Below are 22,308 nucleotides of genomic sequence, written 5' to 3'. Positions count from 1 at the left end.
ACCTAAGAGAAATTAGGAATAGTCTCTTCAAATCAGTTAACCAGTTATGGTCAAATTTTATTTGGTTGTATTTATTTCTTCATTTTTCTTTTCAAATTTGTTATTGAAAATGGATTGCTTGTCAAGTACAGTTTGCCATAGCCTGGATTCTATTGTTACTGATTGTATTCCAGTTGGTGTAGTTTAAATATGTTTCTGTGTTCCCTGTATTTTTGGTGAGTTGATAGGTATTGAGAAGCTTGAAAAAAATTGCTTTTTGACAAATAATAGAATATCAAAGCCTTATATATTTCTATCATCAGGTGCAATAGTGTCTGGTTGTCTTTTTTTATATGTGATATTAGCACCGTTATTACATAAGTTCATTATTAGGGGTTGTAAAATGAGGGTATGCTAATTATTATATCATTTTTTTAAGTTATCAACTAAAATACTTTCTTAAAGAGAAACTTCTCCTTTTCAGCAATTAGATTACCTTGAGGTATCTTTCATGTAGGTAAGACAGGATAAATAATTGATCTTTCTCTTGATATACTGGTTTCACAATAGTAAGTTGGTCTTCTAATGTCCTGCAGAGTTGACTGACATCAAGTTTTCTTGTTTAGCAAAGTGTGATTTGTGCTTTATTCCTGTACCCTTCTCTGTACAGGTCTCTTCACCCTCCCTTCTCTTTGTGTTTAACTAGCTATGGCCTTATTCTTGCCTCCGAACTCTGGTTTCACGTGTGGGTAACGCAGTTTCACCGGATCAGTGAGTCCACACACTGGAACGTGGCACTGCGAACACAAAATATTTGGATTTGATAGTGTTCCTCGGGGGTGCTTTTCACGGCATTCGTAGGACGCCCGTAGGGCAGAGCAACCAGAAGAGGCTGAAGTTGCTTCCAGAGCTAGCAGATGCCTTTTTCATTCACTGTGACTCAGGGCAGAAAAGAATGGCTCAAAGCTGAGAGTTTGCCTAGAGACTGTATGACTCTGCACTATTGCCCAGGCTGTATTTGAGCCGTGTAAGTTTAAACCAGGGCTCTGATTCTTTCACCTTTGTCTTCACCCTTATGTCCTAAGTTGGTTGGGGAAAAAAAACTGCTTTCAAAAACAAGAATCCAAAAGAGACTAAAAACATGAGTCAGCGTCCTGAGGAAATATAAACATTTTTCCTGTGGTGAAAATTTACCCATCCTAATGCTGAGTTTTCAAGGGGCTTCCTGACCACAATTTGTTAAAACTTTTAACTCTGCACAAAAAAAGTTCTGGGATTAAAGCAACATCCTCAGTACCAGGAGATTTCCTAGAAAATATTTGTCTAATAGCCATACTAGTGAATGCTCATTACTAAACCACTTGAATATTTGAAAGGGGTATGTGTGTGGGGGAAACGGACAAAAATAATAGACTATCAGGAGAAATGCTAAAGAACTAACATTTAATTTAGTGTCTGCAATACACTAGAGATTGTCTGACAGTTTTATGTATCTTATCTTGCCTAGCTGCATAGGTCAGTGTTAGGGCCAAGATTCAAATCCACATTCTCCTGATTATGTACTACTGTATGCTTTTCTCCCTGATACATCTTTTTTTTTTTTTTTAATTTAAGATTTTATTTATTTCTCTTTAGAGAGAGGGGAAGGGAGGGAGAGAGAGAGGGAAAGAAACATCATCAATTGCCTTTCTCACACGCCCAACTGGGGACCCAGCCCACAACCCAGGCATGTGCCCTGACTGGAAATCCAACAGGCAGCTGTTTGGTTTACAGGCCAGCACCCGATCCACTGATCCACAACAGCCAGAGCCCTAATACATACATATTGACATGTTTTTGGTGATACAGAAAAATAATAGATTTGATGTGTTTAGTGTCACTATGTTGAGAACAGAATCTCATAGGAGTATTTTGGTTTTTCACATAGGGTGTCGGTACAGCAATCGGAGAGCTGCCTCCATATTTTATGGCCAGAGCAGCTCGACTCTCGGGTGCTGAACCAGATGACGAAGAGTATCAAGAATTCGAAGAGATGCTGGAACATGCAGAGACTGCACAAGTAAGAATAGTGCGGGGAAATAGAGTAATTATCTCTAAAGAATTTATGGTTAAGGCGACATTGTTCCTTGTTACTCTGAAGAGGAAAACTGCCAGTGGAAAAACAAAATGATACATAGTTTGGGATAGAATATTCAGAAAAGCCGAAATATGGAAGAGATGATAATCTTGATTTTAGGATAGAGAAACACAGATTCAAATGAGACAACTCAGACTCAGCTACAACACCTTTCCAGAAAACCATGGTAAATTCATATTGCCAGTGAGATTAAGGAGCTGAAACATTCTTTGTTCATTATATGTTTATAGGGACAGTAGCTCCTTGTTTAACGTTGTCAGTAGGTTCTGCAACTTTAAGCAAAACAACTCATAATAAAACGATGTTGAGGGAAACAGTATTATTTAAGGACCTGCTATTACACGGATCAGGTCACTGAGTAAATCAGGGGACAAATAGGCTGTGAGTCCAAGCAGAACTTCCAAACTAATATTTTGAAAATAACTTCAACTCAGTTTACTGTGTTTAGATGAAATTATTTGGAAACTCCTAGTTAAGCAAGAACAATTAAGAAAGTTACCCTTTATCAGTGAGAAGAAAAGGGTTTCTTACATTTGAGTAGAAACTCTGTATCAGCCTGTATTTTAATGTTACAAAATATGTGTTTTGCTGTTTGCAGGAAAATTCCTAGCCATGTTATTAACTGAGTCTGCAGATTTGTTCATTAATTTATGAAGTTGTTTTAAAAATTGTGTCATTCTCATGTTTGTAAATATATATGCCCATGTACGTGTGCATACATTTTTTTGAGGAATGAGTTCATATTTTTCTTCTCAGTGCAATCTGAGACCCAAAAAACCATTACCATGGTGGGGTGGGGGCTAGAAGCCCATTTTAATGACAGATGAACTTTTAAAAAAACTTTTATTTATTTTCAGAGAGAGGGGAAGGGAGGGAGAAAGAGGGAGAGAAACCTTGATCAGTTGCCTCCCACACGCCCCACAGCGGGGACCCGGCCTGCAACCCAGGCCTGTGCCCTGACGGAATCATGCCATGACCTCCTAGTTCACAGGCCAGCGCTCGGTCCACTGAACCACACCAGCCAAGGCGATAGATGAACTTTTTAGAAAAGCTTTACTAAAGCTTGGAAACTAACCAAGAATAGTTATAGTTTTCAGTTGAAAACACATTTTCAAATATGACTATAGAATATCTAAATCTAAAGCAAGTGAGTCGAAGAGCTACGGACATCTGCTCTGCATGGAGGTTGTCCTGGTGTCAGCTCCGCCTTCCTCTCTGTCAGCAGCGTGGTTTGCCTCTCTCACATCCTAATGCTCATATTAAGGCTAAACATTATTTCCAACATAAACAACGTTTAATGCCTTTTAGATTCCATTATCAAATTTGACCCTGTGTTTGCTGTGAGGTAGTGTGGAAAATGTACCTTTCTTCGAATGTTACAGAAAACTGCAGACGTGGCGTCGTTCCCTCCCTAATTTTACATGCTCAGGAGAGTAGAGCTGGAACCAGAGCTGAGAGTGCCAGCATCACAGAAACCATGTCCATCCACAGACATGGGTGGCTGAATATCCCCACTTCTGACAGATGACACCTCTGTCCTTTGTGGCACTAATTAATGTATGTCGTTTAACATCTTAAAAACTTCTTGCACCTATATACAGTCAGCTACTTGAACTAGAAGAAGTCTAAGATGGCTTGTAGCTTTAAATTTTTATGCTGTGGCTTGGGTGCCAAACAAAGGTATAAGTACTATTTTCTGTTAAGCCAACCAAAAAGCTATTATTAGTTTCTATTTTAAGGCTTTTTGCTTTGGAATTAACTTTTCTTTTTCATTTGCATAGTTTCCTCAACTCCTCTTTCCCTTCTACCATCTCCGTGAAGCACCTCTCGATGTCACCTTCCACTTGGTAACAACTATAAAACACTCAGTATCAGTTCTGTCCCTTTTCACTTGGCACCATCACTCTGAAGCCGTCCACACTCCTGCTCCAGTCTGGACTTGGTTATCTCCTGGCTGTCTGTGCCCTAGTCTCAGTCTTTCAGGACTTACTCTCAATTGCATTGCATACATTCTGCAGTAGCTTCCTGAGAAAGGATGAGTAGATGGAATATTCTGAAAATGGTGTTTTCTTCATTCATACTTAATCAGTTAACTGAATGTCAGGTTCCAAAATGAAAATTGTTTTTCTAACTTAGAATTTGGAGGGCATTGCTCCATCACCTTCAAGCCTCTGGTGTTGATATTGATGGAGTGAATGCCCTGCTGAGCCCTCTTTGTAGGCTTTTTTCCCCTCTAGAAGCTGTTAGATTCATTATCTGATGTATGGGGTGTTTTTGTTTGTTTGCTTTATTTTTAATTCTGCTAAGCACTCGATTAGAGTCAGTTAGTTCTTTTTTCTTTTTTTTCCCTCCGTGTCAATTTATCCTCTTTAGTCTCTAGTCTTATTTTTTAGAATTCTTACTATTTTGATGTTAGGCTGCCAACACCCAACATTTTAATTTTTTTATCATATTGCTCCTAATATTTATCTCTTTTTCCTTTGTATGATTTATGCAACTTCATCTTCTAACTCTAATATTATATTTTTTCACTGTCATTTTTTTCCCCAAAAAGCAGTTGGCATTTATTTCCAAGAAATGGTTTATCCTCACTTTTTTTAAAGGTATTTCATTACCTTCAAGTTTTCTATTACTCTAGGCATTATTTTTTTCCTTCGCCTGTTCTATTTCTGGTTAGAAGCTTTCCTCAATGCCTGGTGATTCAAGAATAAGCCACATAAAGCCGAGTGGAAGCTATATGTGTGGAGGCAAGGTGTGGGAGTGGTAGGCCTCCTTATCTGTTGGAACCTCCATGCATTAGTTCCTGTAGATCTTTCCTTTGGGTAGTTCTGTTTCTGTAGTGATGGATACTCAGTTTATTGCCTGGAGAATATGAATCTTGCAGCTGACATTCTAAAGTGAGGCTGTGGAAGGGAAGTTATCTGAGTTCTCCATTTACCATGTCAGTTTTTATTTAACCTGCTTTATGATCATTCTGTGGATACCTGTACAAACATGTCCTGAGCCCAGAACCTCTGGCTCACTTTGTCAAGAAGCAGGGCTGTCTGACCTGCAGCCTGCGGGCCACATGCAGCCCAGGATGGCTCTGAATTCGGCCCAAAACAAAATTGTAAATTTACTGAAAACATTATGACTTTCTGAGGGATTACATGTCACAATGCATTTAATGTGTGGCCCAAGACAACTCTTTTTCTTCCCAGTGTGGTGCAGAGATGCCAAAAGGTTGGACACCCTTGGTGTAGAGACTTTATGCTCGATATCTTCTCTGGGGATAAGGAAGAAAGATATCTGGCTCCGCTAAGCAGGAGTGGGGCCTGGGAGTCCACTTTTTATACGGCCTCCTGTTTTCAGCCCTAACCTGGTCTCTTCTGCAGTTCCAGGGTTGTGCAAGTCACTTTGCTTCTCTTCCGCTTCTTCCACTGCAGGCTCTCATGTGTATTCTCTTCCTGCACTGGCCCTGTCTTCATTTATTACTGCTAGTTTCATCAGAAAGAGAGTTCATGTTTCCATGGTGGGGTTATTAAGCTAGGGAGTTGGGAAGTGTTACAGATATCTATCTTTTTTTTTTTTAAGATTTTATTTATTTATCTTTAGAGGGGAAGGGGAGAGGGAGGGAAACATCAGTGTATGGTTGCCTCTCATGGGTCCCCTGCCAAGAACTGGCCTGCAACCCAGGCATGTGCCCAACTGGGAGTCGAACTGCGATCCTTTGGTTCGCAGGCCTGCGCTCAATCCACTGAGCTGCACCAGCCAGGGCAGATATCTATCTTTGAGTAAAAACAACCCCACTATTTAGTGGTTTAAAACAGGAAAGTTCATTTACATTGCACACACAATGCAGTTTGGAAAAATGGCTTGGCTGTAAATTGGAGGATCTACGTCCAGGGTGGTTTACTCCCATGACTGACAAGTTGATTTTGGCTTTTGGCTTGGAGTTTGTCTGGACTGTTAGTTTTGGACCTCATGTTACTATGCATGGGGCTTCTTGGGCTTTCTCATATTGTGGCACCAGAGTTCCAAGAACATGTGTTCTGAAAGAATTAAGTGGAAGCTGCAAGGTTTCTTGTATCATAACCTTGGAAATCCCAATCCTTTGCCATATTGTGTTGGCCAAGGAGCTCACTAAAGCTGGCCCAGATTCAGAGAGAAGAATTAAACTCCATCTCTCAATGGGAAGGCTAAGCAAGAATTTGCAACTATCTTTAATCTACCATAGGGCAAAGATCTTATTCCATCATCTTGAAATGAGAAACTTTCCATAATATCATTTTTAATAGGGTAGAACATTGGCAAACCAGAGCTGCTTTGTAGGAGAGGACTGAGAAGGTAAATGATCTTAAAATCATGTGATATGAGGAACTCTAGAAAAGAAGTTAGACTTTTCCTTAAGAAAGTGAAGCGATAAAGCATGTCAAATATGCAAAAAGTTATCTTTCCTGTAGCAAGAGAATATATTCAACTTTGACAAACTCCAGAGGTAAGCTTTGTCTTAGAACTGATGGCTAAAAGTTTTCTGAGATCCATGTTGACTCAATGTTAGAAAGAAACTTTGTATTAATTTTAGTCGTATACATTGTAGTATTGCTATTTCAAAAAGAAGGAGTGACTTGTCTCTCTAGGTGGTATCTTTCCTGGATCCATGCATAGCGCTCATGCCCTGTATTGGATAAAGCATCTGCTGGGTGACTCATTTCATTATTGCAGTTTTTTGAGACTGGGATTATAAACAATACATTCTGTAAACTTGTTAACATCCAAAAACTTCAACTTCCAGAAGCTAAGATCTAGAATTGGATGAATTATACTTCATTTTATACATATAATGTGAGCTCTTGAGGATTTTAGAATCTTGAAGATCCTTGATCTCTGTCTACCATTGGGCAATAATCTTTTTCATTCATCTGTTACAGCCCTGATAACTTTGGTTAACTTTTTGGCTGAATCTTTTCTAATACTACTCTCTTTTGAGTTTTGGGAACAACACTACACACAAAACTTCTGAAGGTTATGAGGTTTGGCTGTTTTCATCCTGTAAAGCCAATAATTATAAACACCATTTGAGGTTAAACTATATATTTCTTATTCTCTAACTTCATATTTGCTTACATTGAAAAATTAAGTAAGCAAAGCATGCACATTCCATTTCATGTTATTTAGTCATAAATTATATACTTTTTAAAAATTAATTTATTTTTGAATATATTTTATGGATTATGCCATTAACAGTTGTTCTATTCCCCCCCTTCATTCCCCTCCACCCTGCACACTCCCTCCCCCACCATTCCCCCCCTTTAGTTTATGACCATGTGTCTCAAGTTCTTTAGATTCTATATTTCCCCTACTATTCTTGCCCTTCCCCCTATCTATTTTCTACCTACGGTCTATGCTACTTATTTTCTGTACCTTCTCCCCCCTTCTTCTTTTCCCACTCCCCTGTTGCTAACCCTCTATGTGATCTTCATTTCTATGGTTCGCTCCTGATCTAGCTGTCCTCTTAGTTTGCTTTTGTTTTAGGTGTGGTTGTTAATAACTGCGAGTTTGCTGTCCTTTCACTGTTCATCTTTTTTATCTTCTTTTTATTAGGTAAGTTCCTTTAACATTTCATATAATAAGGGCTTGAATTTGATCTTATGTGAGAAGCACTTTATCTGTCCTTCCATTCTAAATGAAAGTTTTGCTGGATAGAGCAATCTTGGTTGTAGGTCTTTGGATTTCATGACTTGGAATATTTCTTTCCAGCCACTTCTTGCCTGTAAGGTCTCTTTTGAGAAATCCGTTGACAGTCTGATGGGAACTCCTTTGTAGGTGACTGTCCCCTTATCTCTTGCTGCTTCTAGGATTCTCTCCTTGATTTTAATCTTGGCTAATGTAATGATAATGTGCCTTGGTGTGTTCCTTCTTGGGTCCACCTTCTTTGGGACTCTCTGAGCTTCCTGGACTTCCTGGAAGTCTATTTCCTTTGCCAGATTGGGGAAGTTCTCCTTTATTATTTGTTCGAATAAGTTTTCCACTTGTAGCTCTTCCTCTTCCCCTTCCGGTACCCCTATAATTCGGATGTTGGAACATTTAAAGATATCTTAGAGGTTCCTGAGCCTCTTCTCATTTTTTTGAATTCTTGTTTCTTCATTCTTTCCTGTTTGGTCATTTCTTTCTTCCTTCTGGTCCCCTCCATTGATTTGAGTCCAATTTTCTTTTCATCACTATTGGTTCCCCGTGAACTCTCCTTCATTTCACTTAGGGTAGCCTTCATTTTTTTCATCTAATTTGCAACCAAATCAACCAGTTCTGTGAGCATCCTGATCATTAGTGTTTTGAACTGTGCATCTGATAGGTTGGCTATCTGTTGGTGGCTTAGAAATTTTGGCTCTGGGGCTTTGATCTGTTCTGTTTGAGACATAATATTTTGGTCTGATCATGCCTGTTATGTATGAGTGGGCAGAGCATTAGGTGTTCAACAGGGTGGGGTAACCCAGTTGCTGGTTTGTGGTGCTGTATGTGGGGGCAGGATCAGAGAGGGAGCAGTGGTACTTGTTCTGCTCTCTCTTGGATTTTGGGCCCATCTGGTGCTTGTTCCCGGGTGGGTGGGTTTGTGTATGTACTAGGACCCTGGGGGTCTCTCCAGTGAACTCTCCTGTGAAGCTGGGAGCCTCTCCTGGCACCTCAACCCCTGAACGTTTTTCCAGTCAGTACTTTTAGGCTTTATTTCCCATCACTGGGGCCCTGGGTTGTGAGGTCTGTCTCACTGCCCCTTTTTTGCCTGCGAGAGAATGTGTGACCTCGGTCAGCCAGCTGCCTTGCATGTCTCACTGGGTTTGCTCGCTTCCTCCCCGCACCCGGGTCTGCTAACCATCGCCTCTTTCTGCTGGGACCCCTCTCTGCTGGCTGCCAACTCTGCCCCTCTTACTGGTCTGGATGAATGGTTCGTTGTTGTTGGACTTTGATACAGTTTAATTTTCTGTTCTGGTTGTGTTTTTGTTTCTAAATCTTTGTTGTCCTTAAATTTGGTTGTGTGAGGAGGTACATTGTTTCCACCTACACCTCCATCTTGGCCAGAAGTCCTACATATGTAACTTTTTTAAAAAAGAACTAGGATCACATCATACATATTAGGGTTAACTTCTTTTTTCACATATAATAGACATTTGATACTGATTTTTATGACTGTGCTGTTATTATGAAGTCACACAGCTCATTGTAAATGATTGGTAAATATATATATATACTTAAAAATAATCCCTACATCCTTCGGTCTTTCTCTATAAATATTTATCAGTGAGTCATATTCTATTTATTGTTTTGTGACTTGTTTTGAATATGGCATCATTCTGTGAACAGTTTTTCAGTGTCAGATATTTTCTACATCTTTGCTTTTTGTAACAACTTTCTGATTAAGTATGTTGTATAAAATGTTGAAAACACAGATAAACAAGAAGGAAAAAGTTCAATACTGGTTCATTTACCATTTTTTATATTTAATATAGTTTTTATTTTTCTTATGGATTGACATTTTTAAGGAGATCCCTTTTTTTCATATGCTGCCAATATTTTTTTCATAGCGTTTATTGTGTTTTGTTTTACTTTTTGAATAAAGGAGTTTACATTTTTTTATATGAATATCTTAGACTTTTTCTTTCAGAGTAGCCCCTAAAATTATCTTTCTCAACCCTTACACTTATATAGTAAATATTCAGTAGTACTTTGTTTTGGTATTTTTATGACTTTATTCTTTTTTAAAGTATATTTTATTGATTATGCTATTACAGTTGTCCCATTTTTTTTCTCTTTATCCCCCTCCATTCTTCACTATTCCCCTTTAGTTACCCCTACCCCTTAGTTTATGTCCATGGGTCATACATATAAGTTCTTTGGCTTCTCCATTTCCATAGTATTCTTAACCTCCCCTGTCTATTTTGTGCCCATCAATTATGCTTCTTATTCCCTGTACCTTTTCCCACTATTCTCCTCCATCCCCTCCCCACTGATAACCCTCCATGTGATCTCCATTTCTGTGATTCTGTTCCTGTTCCAGTTGTTTGCTTAGTTCGTTTTCGTTTTTGTTTTTTTTTTTAAGTTCAGTCATTGATAGTTAAGAGTTTGTTGTCATTTTAGTGTTCATAGTTTTGATGTTCTTCTTTGTTTTAAATAAGTCCCTTTAACATTTCATGTAATAATGTCTTGGTGATGGTAAGTCCCTTTAACTTGACCTTATCTGGGAAGCACTTTATCTGCTCTTCCATTCTAAATGAAAGCTTTGCTAGATAGAGTAACCTAGGTTTGTAGGTCTTTGCTTTTCATGACTTTGAATACTTTTTCCAGCCCCTTTTTGTCTTTAAGGTATCTTTTGAGAAATCAGCTCATAGTTTTATGGGAACTCCTTTATAGGTAACTGTTTCCTTTTCTCTTGCTGCTTAGAAGATTCTATCCTTTTCTTTAATCTTGGGTAATATAATCATGATGTGCCTTGGTGTGTGCTTCCTTTGGGTCCAATTTCTTTGAGACTCTCTGAACTTCTTGGACTCACATGTCTATTTTGTTCACCAGATTAGGGAAGTTCTTCATTATTTGTTCAGATAAGTTTTCAATGTCTTGTTCTTCCTCTTCTCCTTCTGACACCACTATGATTTGGATATTGGAGCATTTAAAGTTGTCCCAGAGATTCCTAACCCTCTCCTCATTTTTTTGAATGCTGTTTCTTCATTCTGTTCTGGTTGAATGTTTATTTCTTCCTTCTGTTCCAAATGTTTAAGTTCTGGTTTCCTTTTCCTTCACTCTTGTTTCTCTGTATATTTTTCTTTATTTCACTTTACATAGCCTTTACTTCTTTTGTGACCATACTTAATCATTCTGTGAGCATCCTGATTACCAGTGTTTTGAATTCTATATTTGATAGGCTGGCTGTTTCCTCATCTCTTAGTTCTTTTTCTGGAGTTTTGATCTGTTCTTTCATTTGGGCCATATTTCTTCCTCTTGGTGCACCCATTACATTGTAAGGGGAGGAACCTTAGGTCAACCCATGTTGCTGTGCTGTATGTGAGGGAGGGTTCCAGGAGGGATCAGTGCTGCTTACTTGGCTCTTGTCTCACTTTCAGTCGCTTCCTTTGCTACCCACAAGCAAATTGGGCCCTTCTGGTGCTGATTCTTAGGTGGGTGGGTTTGTGTAGGTTCTAGGGCCTTGTGGGTCTCTCCAATGAGCTCTCTTCTGTGAGGCTGGGAGTCTCTCCCACCACTGCAACCCCCACACGTTTTGTGAGGCTTTTATTTCCCTGCACTGGAACCCTGGGTTGTGTTGTCTGTCTCTCTCCCCAGTTGTCCCTCCCAGCTTATCCCCATTCGAATGTGGGACTGCCCAGTGTGCTACCTGGTCTGCCTGCTTCGCCATCCACCACCGGATCACATGTCATCGCAGCTCTGCCCTCCTGTCTTCACCCCTCCTAGTAGTCTGCAGGAATGTTTCTTTAACTCCTTGGTGTCGGACTTCCATACAGTTCTATTTCTGGCGGTTCTGGGTTTTTTTGTTTGTTTTTGAATTGGTTATCCTTTTGGTGTATCTACCTACACCTCCATCTTGGCCTGAAGCTATGACTTTATTCTTTTACTGTTAAGTCTTTAATCTATTACAGTATTTTACCTATCATATAATGTAAGAATTTAACTTTCTGATTTTCAGGTAATTACCTTTTTTTCTGGTGATTTTAATGTTAGTATTTACTAACATTTTATTGTTATAAGTTGTATATTACATTCTTTAAATAGTTTTTAATAGTATTTTAAATGGTATTAGGTTTTTTATTTATTTGGGATTTATTTACTGGTATCTTTTTAGTTATATCTTACTGATTGTGATTTAAAGGTTCTTATAGTGATAAATTTTTACAAAAATCCAAAAATTCATCTGATTTTGGTGTTGGAATTTCCTCATAGATACACATATTCTGTAAAACCCATTAAATTGGATTGTACGGAAAGGTTGGGTCAACAGTAGCTAAATAGTAAATTATACAAAATGAATAATTGTGAATGGGCATTTAAATCTTAAAATTGGCCTGAAACTTTGGTTAAAAAAAATGTGTTTTTTATCCCTTTTGGTAGAATAAGTTTATCAGCAGGAAGAGTGGAAAAAGCACTTGGCTCTCATTGCTTCGCCTCATGCTCTCCAACTGGGTTAAAGGGTGTGTAGGCTTTTACTAGGAAGTGTTTACTAGGTAACAATTTTAAAGCTAAGTATTAGCTTAAATTCCAGTTTTGACTGATATTTGGATTTGATATTATAGGTGTTTTGATTAGGGGAAAATATTAACACATGTACTTGAATTCTGATTCCTGTGGCACCTAATTTATTTTCATGAGTCCAGCCAGTATTGAGATTAGGTGGTATTTTTCCACCAAACTGACTTCCTTTTGCTCTTGGCTCTCTATCGTATTTTCAGTAGCTGTCTGTGGGAGGTAGACATCAATGAATGTAGCTTCCTATGACATTGAGCAGTTGTGGCGTCATTTGTAAAAGTTGGGTCATCTGACTCCCTCTTTGCCTCCCTTATCTAGTCATTTTTCAAGGCCTTTCGATTCCATCTTCACAGTGTCTTCATATCTGCCCTCTCCTTTCCCTTCCCACTGCTGCTTCAGACCTTTATCATGAGTTCCCTGAACATTTCCAGTGACTTCCTAATAGAGCTCCTCTTTACTAGTCTTTTTTTTCCAATCTGTTCTCACACAAAGGAAATAAAAGTTTTTTAAATTGTTTTTTGAAAAACACCTCTGGTCATAGAACTTGGCTGCTCAAAAATCCTCTCAACTCCTGGAAATCGTCTCTCGCTTTATCTTCCTTATGTAGTTTCCATTTTCTACCTTTTAAAAGTATTTATGGACTTTTCTTATCTCTCCCAGGAGTCTGGAAGCTCCTTAAGGGGAGGCCACAAAAATGTGAGCATTTTCAACAATGCTTGCCTGCTCTTCTACGTACTACTCGTGAGGTAGATACTTTGAATAAACTAAGAAATATCAAGTAAAAGAAAATGTAGCATTACATAAAACACATTCACTTAATATTACTCCACTGCAAAATAAAATGCAAAAGTGCAGTGAACACAGATGATTTTATGTGAGAAAGATTGAACAATTTTGCATCTCAGAATAGTCATCTGAGAGCAAGGGTTAAAGATAATATCCAAGACATCATATTGAATGACTTGATTTTTAATTCACATTAAGTAAAACAACATTTGTAAAATTTTATAGTTTAGAAACAAATGAAGATTCTTGTGGTAACTAGTTTATTCTTTAAGCTGCATAACCAAAGAAAAATGAAAATTTAAAACATTAGGAATAAAAGTTTGAAAAATAAAGGAACTTAATTGCTTGATGTATCCTAAAAGATTAGGGCAGCCAGTTATTATTGAAGTAATAGGGAACGGGATCATGAGGCTGATTGTGGGTTTTCTGTGTTCAAGGCTTACACAATAGAGTAGGAATGTTGTACATATTTACTTGAAACAATATGGTTTGAATAAATGTGCTTTCCTAAATGTCCAAATGACCTAGCTACTTAGATTCTTTTTTACAAAATGTTAGGTTGTGGACTATGTGAAACTGTTTCTTATTATTCCTATCAATATAGAAAATTGAGAATTAAGTCAAGTAAGAAATTGGAAGTTTTAAAAACTTCATCTTTTAAAAGAATGCAAGTTTTTTCCTCTATATTTATATTGACTAGCTTGTCTTTTCTTGAGTATAATTCATGAGTCTATGAAGTTAAGTATTTCCTCAAAGGCTATTTTATAGTTTCCTCATTTTTTAGTTGAATTTATTGAGCTGACAGTGGTTAATAAAATTATAGGTTTCAGGTGGACAGTTCTGTAAGACATCATCTGGATATAGTATACTGTGTTCGCCACCCCAGGTCGTCTCCTTCCATCACCATTTGTCCTCCTTTACCCTCTTTACCTCCCTCACCCTACTTTTCTCCCAAGTCGTCACCATACTCTTCCATGTGTCTGTGAGGCTGTTTCTCTTTTGTCTGTTAGGTTGTTCTTTTCATTAGATTCCACCTCTGAGTGAAATCATATGGTATTATCTTTCTATGACTAGCTTATTTCACTTAGCCTAATACTCTCCAGGTCCATCCATGCTGTTACAAAAGGTAAGATTTCCTTGGTTTTCATGGCCAAGTAGTATTCCATTGTGTAAATGTAATTTCACTTTACATTTCTTTCTTTTTCTTTTCTTTTTTTTCACTTTACATTTCCACAGTGTTTATATCGGCTCATCTACTGATGAGCACTCGGGCTACTTCCAAATCTTGGCAATTGTAACTGACACTGCAGTGAACATAAGGGTGCTTATATTCTTTCTAATTAGTATTTTGGGTTTCTTCGAATATATTCCTAGAAGTGGAATCTCTGGGTCATAAGGCAGTTCCAATTTTAATTTTTTAAGGTAACTCCACACTGCTTTCCACAGTGAATGCACCAGTCTGCTTTCCCACCAGCAGTGCACAAGTGTTTCCTTTTCTCCACGTCCTCTTATTTCTTGATTTATTGATGAGAGCCATTCTGTTGGGTGTGAGGTGATAGCTCATTGTGTTTTTAATTTGCATTTCTGTGATGATTGGTGACATTGAACATCTTTTCCTAAGTCTTAGTTATCTCTATGTCCTCTTTATTTTTGTTGTTGTTGTTTCATCCATTTAAAAAAAACATTTATTGAGCACCATACACACGCACACACACACACTGGCGTTTTATTGTTGTTCAAGTACAGTTGTCTCCATTTCTCCCCCACCATTGTATGTCCTATTTGGAAAGTGTATATTTAGGTCTTTTGTCAGTTTTTTAATTGGATTATTTGGGGTAGGTGGTATTGAGTTTTTGTAAGTTCTTTATAAATTTTAGATATTTAATCCCTTATCAGGTGTGTCACTGACAGATATGTTCTCCCATTCAGCAGGTTTTCTTTCATTTTGTTGATTTCATTTTGCTGTACAAAAATGTTTTAGTTTGCTGTAGTCCCATTTGTTTATTTTTTTTGTTTGTTTTCCTTGCCCCAGGAGATGCTGTATATCAGAAAAAATGTTGCTATGAGATGTCTGAGATTTTACTGCCTATGTTTTCTTCTAGGATTTCTGTGGTTTTGAGTTTAACATTTAAGTCTTTAATCTGTTTTGAGTCTGTTTTTGTGTATGGTTGAGAGAAGGTGAACATTCTTTTTTTTTTTTTTTTGCATGAATCTGTCTAATTTTCCCATCACCATTTATTGAATTACTGTCTTTACCCCATTATATGTTCTTGCTTCCTTGTTCAAATATTAATTGACCATAAAGGTGTAGATTTATTTCTGGGCTCTGAATTCTCGTCCACTTCTCTATATTTTATTTTTATGCCAGTACCATGCTGTTTTGATTAATATTATTCCTATCAATATAGGAAATTGAGAATTAAGTCAGAAATAAAAAACTGAAATTTCTTAAAACTTCATCTTGTGAAAGAATGCAATTTTTCCCCTCCATATTTGTATTGACCAACTTGTTTTTCTCTTGATTATAATTCATGAGTCTGTTAGGTAAAATGTTTCCTCAAAGGCTATTTTATAGTTCCTGGATTTAATATAGGTTAAGGAAGCATTTTTTTACCTTCTGTTTAGGGCTATGGTATTTAAATTAATTAAAACTTGCCACTTACATGATCTATTAAAGTTAAATCCCCAAATTAAGTTTAAATACTAATACCTTTTAGCTTACTAGTTTGTATTAAATATATTTAAGGCTGCACAATTTTTTTAGCTTAATAGAATTATCCTGTTTAGAAATTTCAAGTTATGGACATGATTTTATTAGTGAAAACACATAACACCAAAAGAAGCTTGTCCATTGTAATTAATGGTAGCTCTCATTCTTCTGGTTAGTTCTTCTGGTTAGTGCATTTTCTTGTCATGCATTACCCAGTGAACATCCTCCTAGTACAAGGGGATAATTAAAGGTTCTTTTGACGTTCTTTTGATGGTAGAATATGTGTTTGATCATTTGAGCTTAGAGACTATGGGAAAGCATTTAATAATGATTATTTATACACTCAAGTGCTTTAACGTTTCTTTGATGCTGTTCTCTGTTAAGCACATTTTCCTATGAAGTGTTTTTAGCTGCCCACACCATGTCAATGCCTGCTGGTTTTTCCCCTTGTGAAGTATCTATTCCTTTACATACTGAGATTTATGAAAGAGTTCATGGTATGGATGATCTGAAACCCAAAAGGACTCATTTACATGTACTTTAGTGCCATTTGAACACTCTGGGTGTCCGTTGTTTCTGGGACCTGTTTTTGACTCTGTTGAACCTTTACTGGCTGTGGTTTGTCTGGCCATCACATGACTTCTCTGAAAATTCCCCCTCCCCTTCATTTCCAGTAAACTATTTGAGTAGGAGTGAGTCAGAGTGAAACCAGCTTCCCTGTAACCACAGGGCTTGTTAAAGAATTTGTCAACGTGGACTCTAGAGGGTTTGCATTAAGCTTGGCCTTAACTGCTATGGTTTATGTTGCGTCAGGAGTTCCAGAGAAAAGCTTCCTGCTCTCATAGATCTTTTGCTTGTTTGCAAAGGGTTAAACTGATAACCTTTGCCATTATGAACATCAGAGACACATGTTAAACGCATTTCTTTATCATTTAAAGGCCATGTAAGAGCTACCAAGGCTTGTTTAGTTTCTTTTTTCAGAGTCAACCAACCACACCCAACAACATTTAGTTTTTGAAAAGGCAGGCTTTTTCTTCTTTCAGAGCTGGCTCACAATTTTACCATAAAGTACCATCAAGATTAAGCAATTTTAATTGATCTCTTTTCAAGGATTTTGTTGCAGGATATTGAATAAATAGCAAAGTTAGCTTTGGTACATAAAGGTCACCTACTTGCATTTGGTTCCACAAGAAAAGGTAGCACTTGAAGCAGTCCTGTAGCTGTAGTCCGTGAAAGAAGCCAGGGCTGTTGAGTTCAGGACATCGTGGACATCACTTACTCATAGGGTCACCAGGAGTCTGAGCCAGCTCACTTGTACATAACACACAGTTGTAATCTCTAAACATACTTAGCATGATTTATGGTGGAATTCTTAATGCCTCATTTTCTTTCCTTTTTCAGGCAACTTTAAACTCTTCTCATCACCCTACTTTCAGACTTTTCATCTTCTTTGTTTTCTGACTCTTCTCTATTTCTTTAACTCATTCTTATAATGGTTTGTTAACTAAGTGAACAAGAGAGTTATAACCTGATGCAAGCTACTGAATAAATGGTGTCTAGGAAATTGTCTACTCGTTCTGCATTACTGAATCCATTTGTTTTTCCATGTGCATTTGTCTAATTAACCATGTCATCTCAGCAGACTTTTATTTAAAAAATAGATTTAATGAATACTTTTAAATCCAACCTCCTCAAAATCATTTTTACTCTGCTTAATTTTTTGTAAGAAAATAAATTTAGAGGAAAGAACATAGTAGAAAAATTGAGCTAGTTATTCCTCACAGGAAAGAGGACAGAGTAATGGAAGCTTAAAATTGTTTATATTCTAGCAGGGCTCACTGTCAATGATCAAATTAAAATAGAAAAAATATTTTGATGAAGAAGCAGTTCTAATTGAAATTAAATGATTTTTAAAGGAAAAAAAGAAGAGGGCAGTATAGCCTGTTCTTTAACAAACCACAGTAAATAACGTTTGTTTCTCTTGTTAGTTTGCCTTGGCAGTGGAGTAGAGCATAGTTTTGGTTTATGTCTGCTCTTTTTTTTTTTTTTTCGTTTGCACACCTGCTTACAGATATGGAAAACAGTAAGCAGGCAGTAAGGATTAGGTTACCTTTGTTAAACTAATTTAAAGATTTTTTTCAGGTTTATGTTTCAAACCTTTTGTAAAATGCCTTTAGAAAGGCCCCTTTCATTGAAATTTGGACCAACAGGCTGTGTATGCTGTGATTTTGCGCATGAGTTTGCAAATCAGTTAACACATTAAAAACAAACCCGCATTGTGTTATAACTGCTGAGTGCTCCCAGGGGCCCTCACCCAAGATCAGAGTTTAATGCAAGAAATGGATGGCAGGATTACCATTATGCTCATTTCATATCACAAAAGGTGTTTTTGTTTCTAATTAGTCACAGTGTGTGGTTTGTCATAATAGATCTGTAGTTCTGTCTTGTTGAATGTTTAAAGAAATTTCTCTTGGTCAAGTGTTCCTCCCATTTTCCTATCTTGGTCCTTACAGCGTAAATGCATGAGCTGTCATGCTGTTAAACTGAAGGACCGTGCAGATGTGTCAGGAAGTGGGCCTGGTGGCTAAGCCAGTGCTCCCCACGAAGTAGGCATGTACTCTGGACTTCTTGCCACTTTCCCTGATACGAATCTGCATCAATTAATTTATCAGGACTTGTAAAAATTGGTATTTTTACTACTACTTGAGGTAATGACTTCAGAAAATCATAGCCTTTTATTTAAAGCAGTGCTTCCATTTGTTTAAATTTGCCTCATTCTAGTATTGTAAGATTTTTTAGCACTTCCTCGTTCCTCTTTTTATAACTTTATAGATTTCAGTTGGCTGTCTTTTCAGCCTTTCTAGAAGAGGTAACCATTTAGTTTTTTTTCTAACAGCCTCCAAACACTTTGAGTACTTTAATATATTTTTTAAAGATTTTATTTATTTATTTTTAGAGACGGGGGAAGGGAAGGAGAAAGAGAGGGCTTGAAACAATGTGTTTCTCACACGCCGCCTACCGGGGACCTGGCCTGCAACCCAGGCCTGTGTCCTGACTGGGAATCAAACCAGTGACCCTTTGGTTCACAGACCCATGCTCAATCCACTGAGCTACACCAGCCAGGGCTTTAATGTTTTTTTCAGAGACCTTTACCTAATTCTTTTATATCTTTCCTACCATTGAGTATCAAAACCGCACGTGATTTTCCCTGGGCAGCGGCATTACTGTGCTCATGTTTCTCATCCTTCCACAGCTGCATTCCTGTTGGGCAGTGCATTTCGTTAGTGTTTCTTAATAAATTGTTTACTTCAGTAGCTGCTTACTTGGGAAACTACTTACATTTCCCTTTTCTTTGTGTCTTAAAACTTTTATAAGTCACCATTTTATATTTAAATAAAATTTCCCTAAATATGTTATCTTACTCTTGTCCACATTGAAATTTACCTGCCATTTTTTTCTTACACACTTAAGTTTACATGACTTTTCAATTTATCGGCATAAATTTGGCACATAATTTCAACTGTAGATTTAGAACTTAAACTCTCTGCTTTTTTTTCTAGGGCTATTTATAAATTTATTAAGTAGAATTGGTTCTCTCCTGGGAAAGAAGCCCAGTATTTACATTTCTCATAATAGAGAAGATCCCACTTATCTTTACCTTTTGTTTTCAGTCTCTTAAGTTTCCTGTCCCTGACAGTTTTATAAATTCCATACTGACTTAGATTTTGTAGCTTTGGACATAGTTCATCTAAACCATTTTTACCTTTTTTTATTCAATCACAGAGTAGTAGTATTGTTTTACCAACATAGCAAATTGTCATGTGCTTTTTGTTTTTTCAGATTCCAGTGTGCATCTGAAAATAAATGTTATTCATGACTTACTTGTAATCAGAATAAAATCAGTGTGCTAAAAATGAGGTGATTTCTCCCCCCCCCCCCCCCGCCCAGCATCTATTGGGATTTGCTAAATACCCTTTCTGGTGAGACATGAGGAGATCACATGAGATAATTGGCTTCAGAAAGGAAAAACAGGGAGAAGAAAAGAAAATTTCATTACTTGTATGTGTCATTTCAAATAAATCTTGCATGCTTAGACATTTTCCCTGAGTGTCTAGAGCACTGTTGTTCTTCGTGGGCTACTGAGTCCATTCTTCTCTTCAAGCAGAGGCTAGACAGAGCTGGGAGTAGATGCCTGCCTGCCCAGGAATTACCACGAGGTTTCTTTTCAAAAGGGAGAAGAGACACAGAGGAAAAGGAAGCAGCAAATACTAGCCAACTTTAATGCTAGTACTTGGACTTTAATTTCATTTTTTATTGATTTTTAGAGAGAGAGAGAGAGAGAGATCAATTTGTTGTTCCATTTATTTATGCCTTCATCACTTGGTTCTGTATGTGCCCTGACTGGGAATCAAACCCGCAACCTTGACATATTGGGTCAACACTCTAACCAGCTGAGCTACAGCTTTAATTTGACTGAACTATGAAAAGGAAGAAGAAAGCACTGTGTGCTGATCTGAACTAGTTCTCTATTTTTTTTGTCTGAAAGTGTTAACACATACTGGTGGTCAGACCTGAGAAAGCCTCCTAAAACCTTACTTCTTCTATATCTTCTTTCCTTCTTGACTACGGAAGAGATTTTTTTTTTTTTTGAAGATTTTATTCATTTATTTTTTGAGAGCGGGAAGGAAGGGGAAAGAGGAAGAGAAACGTCAGTGTATGGTTGCCTCTCTTATGCCCGCACCAGGGACTCGGCCCGCAGCCCTGCTCCTTGTGTCCCCTGCTCCTTCAGTAGTACTTGGCATGTCATAAACACTTGATAATCATTTGTTGAATGAATGATTGGGCCACTGTGACCTCATCTTTGCATTTTTATTACCTTACATGTAATAGTTACCAGATTTATTTGGTTGGATTTAATAGCTTTTAAATAAGAATTCTGGGATTTGGAAAAGATTCTAATTGTGTCTTCTAAAATTCTGTGAACAGAAAACATATAAGTGTGCTTTTTTTATAACTTGGCGTTTAAAATACTTGAAGCTTTCCCTCTTGTTTGCATGTTTGAATTTTCTTAATCTTTATATGTTTGAGTTATTAAAGCTGCTAATTGCTACAAACACTCATGAAAACCATCAGTAGCAAAGGAAATTCCATTAGATTTTTTTTTCATTTCAAATTTATTATTACTGGGCAACATGGAGGCAATATGAAGTGTAATCTGTGTTACAGTCGCTTTTGGAAAACGTTTGCACTATCTACTAAAATTAAAGAGACAGATACCTTATGATATAGCAAGTCCATGTGCAGATTTATGCCCAACGGAAAGATGTGCCAAAAGACTAGGATGAGAACGTTCAGTAGCGTAGATAAATTGTGGTATATTCATATAATGGAGTACTATACAGCAACAGCAAGAAATTCATAATTTCTACATGCAATAAGCATAGATGAATCACATGGACAGAATGTGGAGCTACAGAAGCTAGACATAAAAGAGGACCTACGTTTAGTTCCATTTATGTAAAGTTCAAAAATAGGCCAGCTGCATCTGTGGTAGTACACGTCAATGATAGTGTTTATTTTGGGGGAGGAATAATTACTAGGAGTGCCACCAGCGGGTTTTCTTGAGTTCTGGTAATGTTCTATATCTGGGTCTTGGTGGTAGTTACATGGGTGTGTTCATTGTAAAATCCATCATGATGTAGATTTTAGATTGGTATACCCTACTGTATATTTGTTGTGCCTCAGTTAAAAGAATGTTTTTACTGCCCTCCTCCAGAGTAAATTGGATAGCAAATATATCAGTACATACAAACATCCATTTATTCCTGATTTTGACACAGATATAGCTGATAGCCTCATACTCTGAGCACAACTGTCTGAAATATGTGTTGTTTACAGATTATGTGTTCCTTATGTATATTTTTATGTGGAAAATCTTAACCATTATTATACAATTTTTAAAAGGTTTGATGTGGAGAAAGTGCCATAGAACCTACTACAGGCACAGTGACCTTTAGGTGGGTGTCATTGGGGTCTTCTTGTTCATCATGCCCCGTAATACAGAATACATGGGTTATACTTAACAATGCATAGTCCATGATGTGTAACTGCAAAAAACTGCTTCATGAAACAGTATTCTGTCACATATATTCAGCTCATATTTTTATTTTATTTATTAACATGCTATTTGTAACCTACTAAATTTTCACGTATGCAGTCTAATAAAACTGCATTAAGTAATATAAACACAGGAATATTAAGAGGAACAAAATCTGAAGTTTTTTTCTAGATTTCTAGGTGGATCTTCTTTTTTGTACTTAACTAAATTTAGTTAGCTGCTAAAACAAATGTTTCTTATGTTTCAGGGACTATACAAGACCTTCTATGCTTATGTTTATTTTTAAATATGCCTTACTGATTTTGACTGATGTAAGATCTGATTTTTGTATTTTTGTATATAATCTTTTCCCTT

At 37.2% G+C, this 22,308-nt stretch overlaps 1 protein-coding gene across 3 annotated transcripts in view; it reads left to right on the top strand.

The window, feature by feature from the left end:
* The window catches only part of VMP1 (vacuole membrane protein 1), a 112,534-nt gene that overhangs the window by 47,991 nt on the left and 42,235 nt on the right, over positions 1-22,308 (top strand). For all 3 annotated transcript variants that reach the window (XM_053655110.1, XM_037163576.2, XM_053655115.1), the window contains one exon: positions 1,907-2,038. In XM_053655110.1, coding sequence (XP_053511085.1) covers positions 1,907-2,038 — 132 coding nt within the window. The remainder of the gene's footprint in view (positions 1-1,906; positions 2,039-22,308) is intronic.

This window comes from Artibeus jamaicensis, unplaced genomic scaffold (assembly GCF_021234435.1).
Source record: "Artibeus jamaicensis isolate MK-2021 breed Jamaican fruit bat unplaced genomic scaffold, CSHL_Jam_final contig_1998, whole genome shotgun sequence".
NCBI classification, from domain to species: Eukaryota; Metazoa; Chordata; class Mammalia; order Chiroptera; family Phyllostomidae; genus Artibeus; species Artibeus jamaicensis.
The sequence above is the reverse complement of the archived record's forward strand: the minus strand, read 5'-3'. Positions and strand labels throughout refer to the sequence as shown.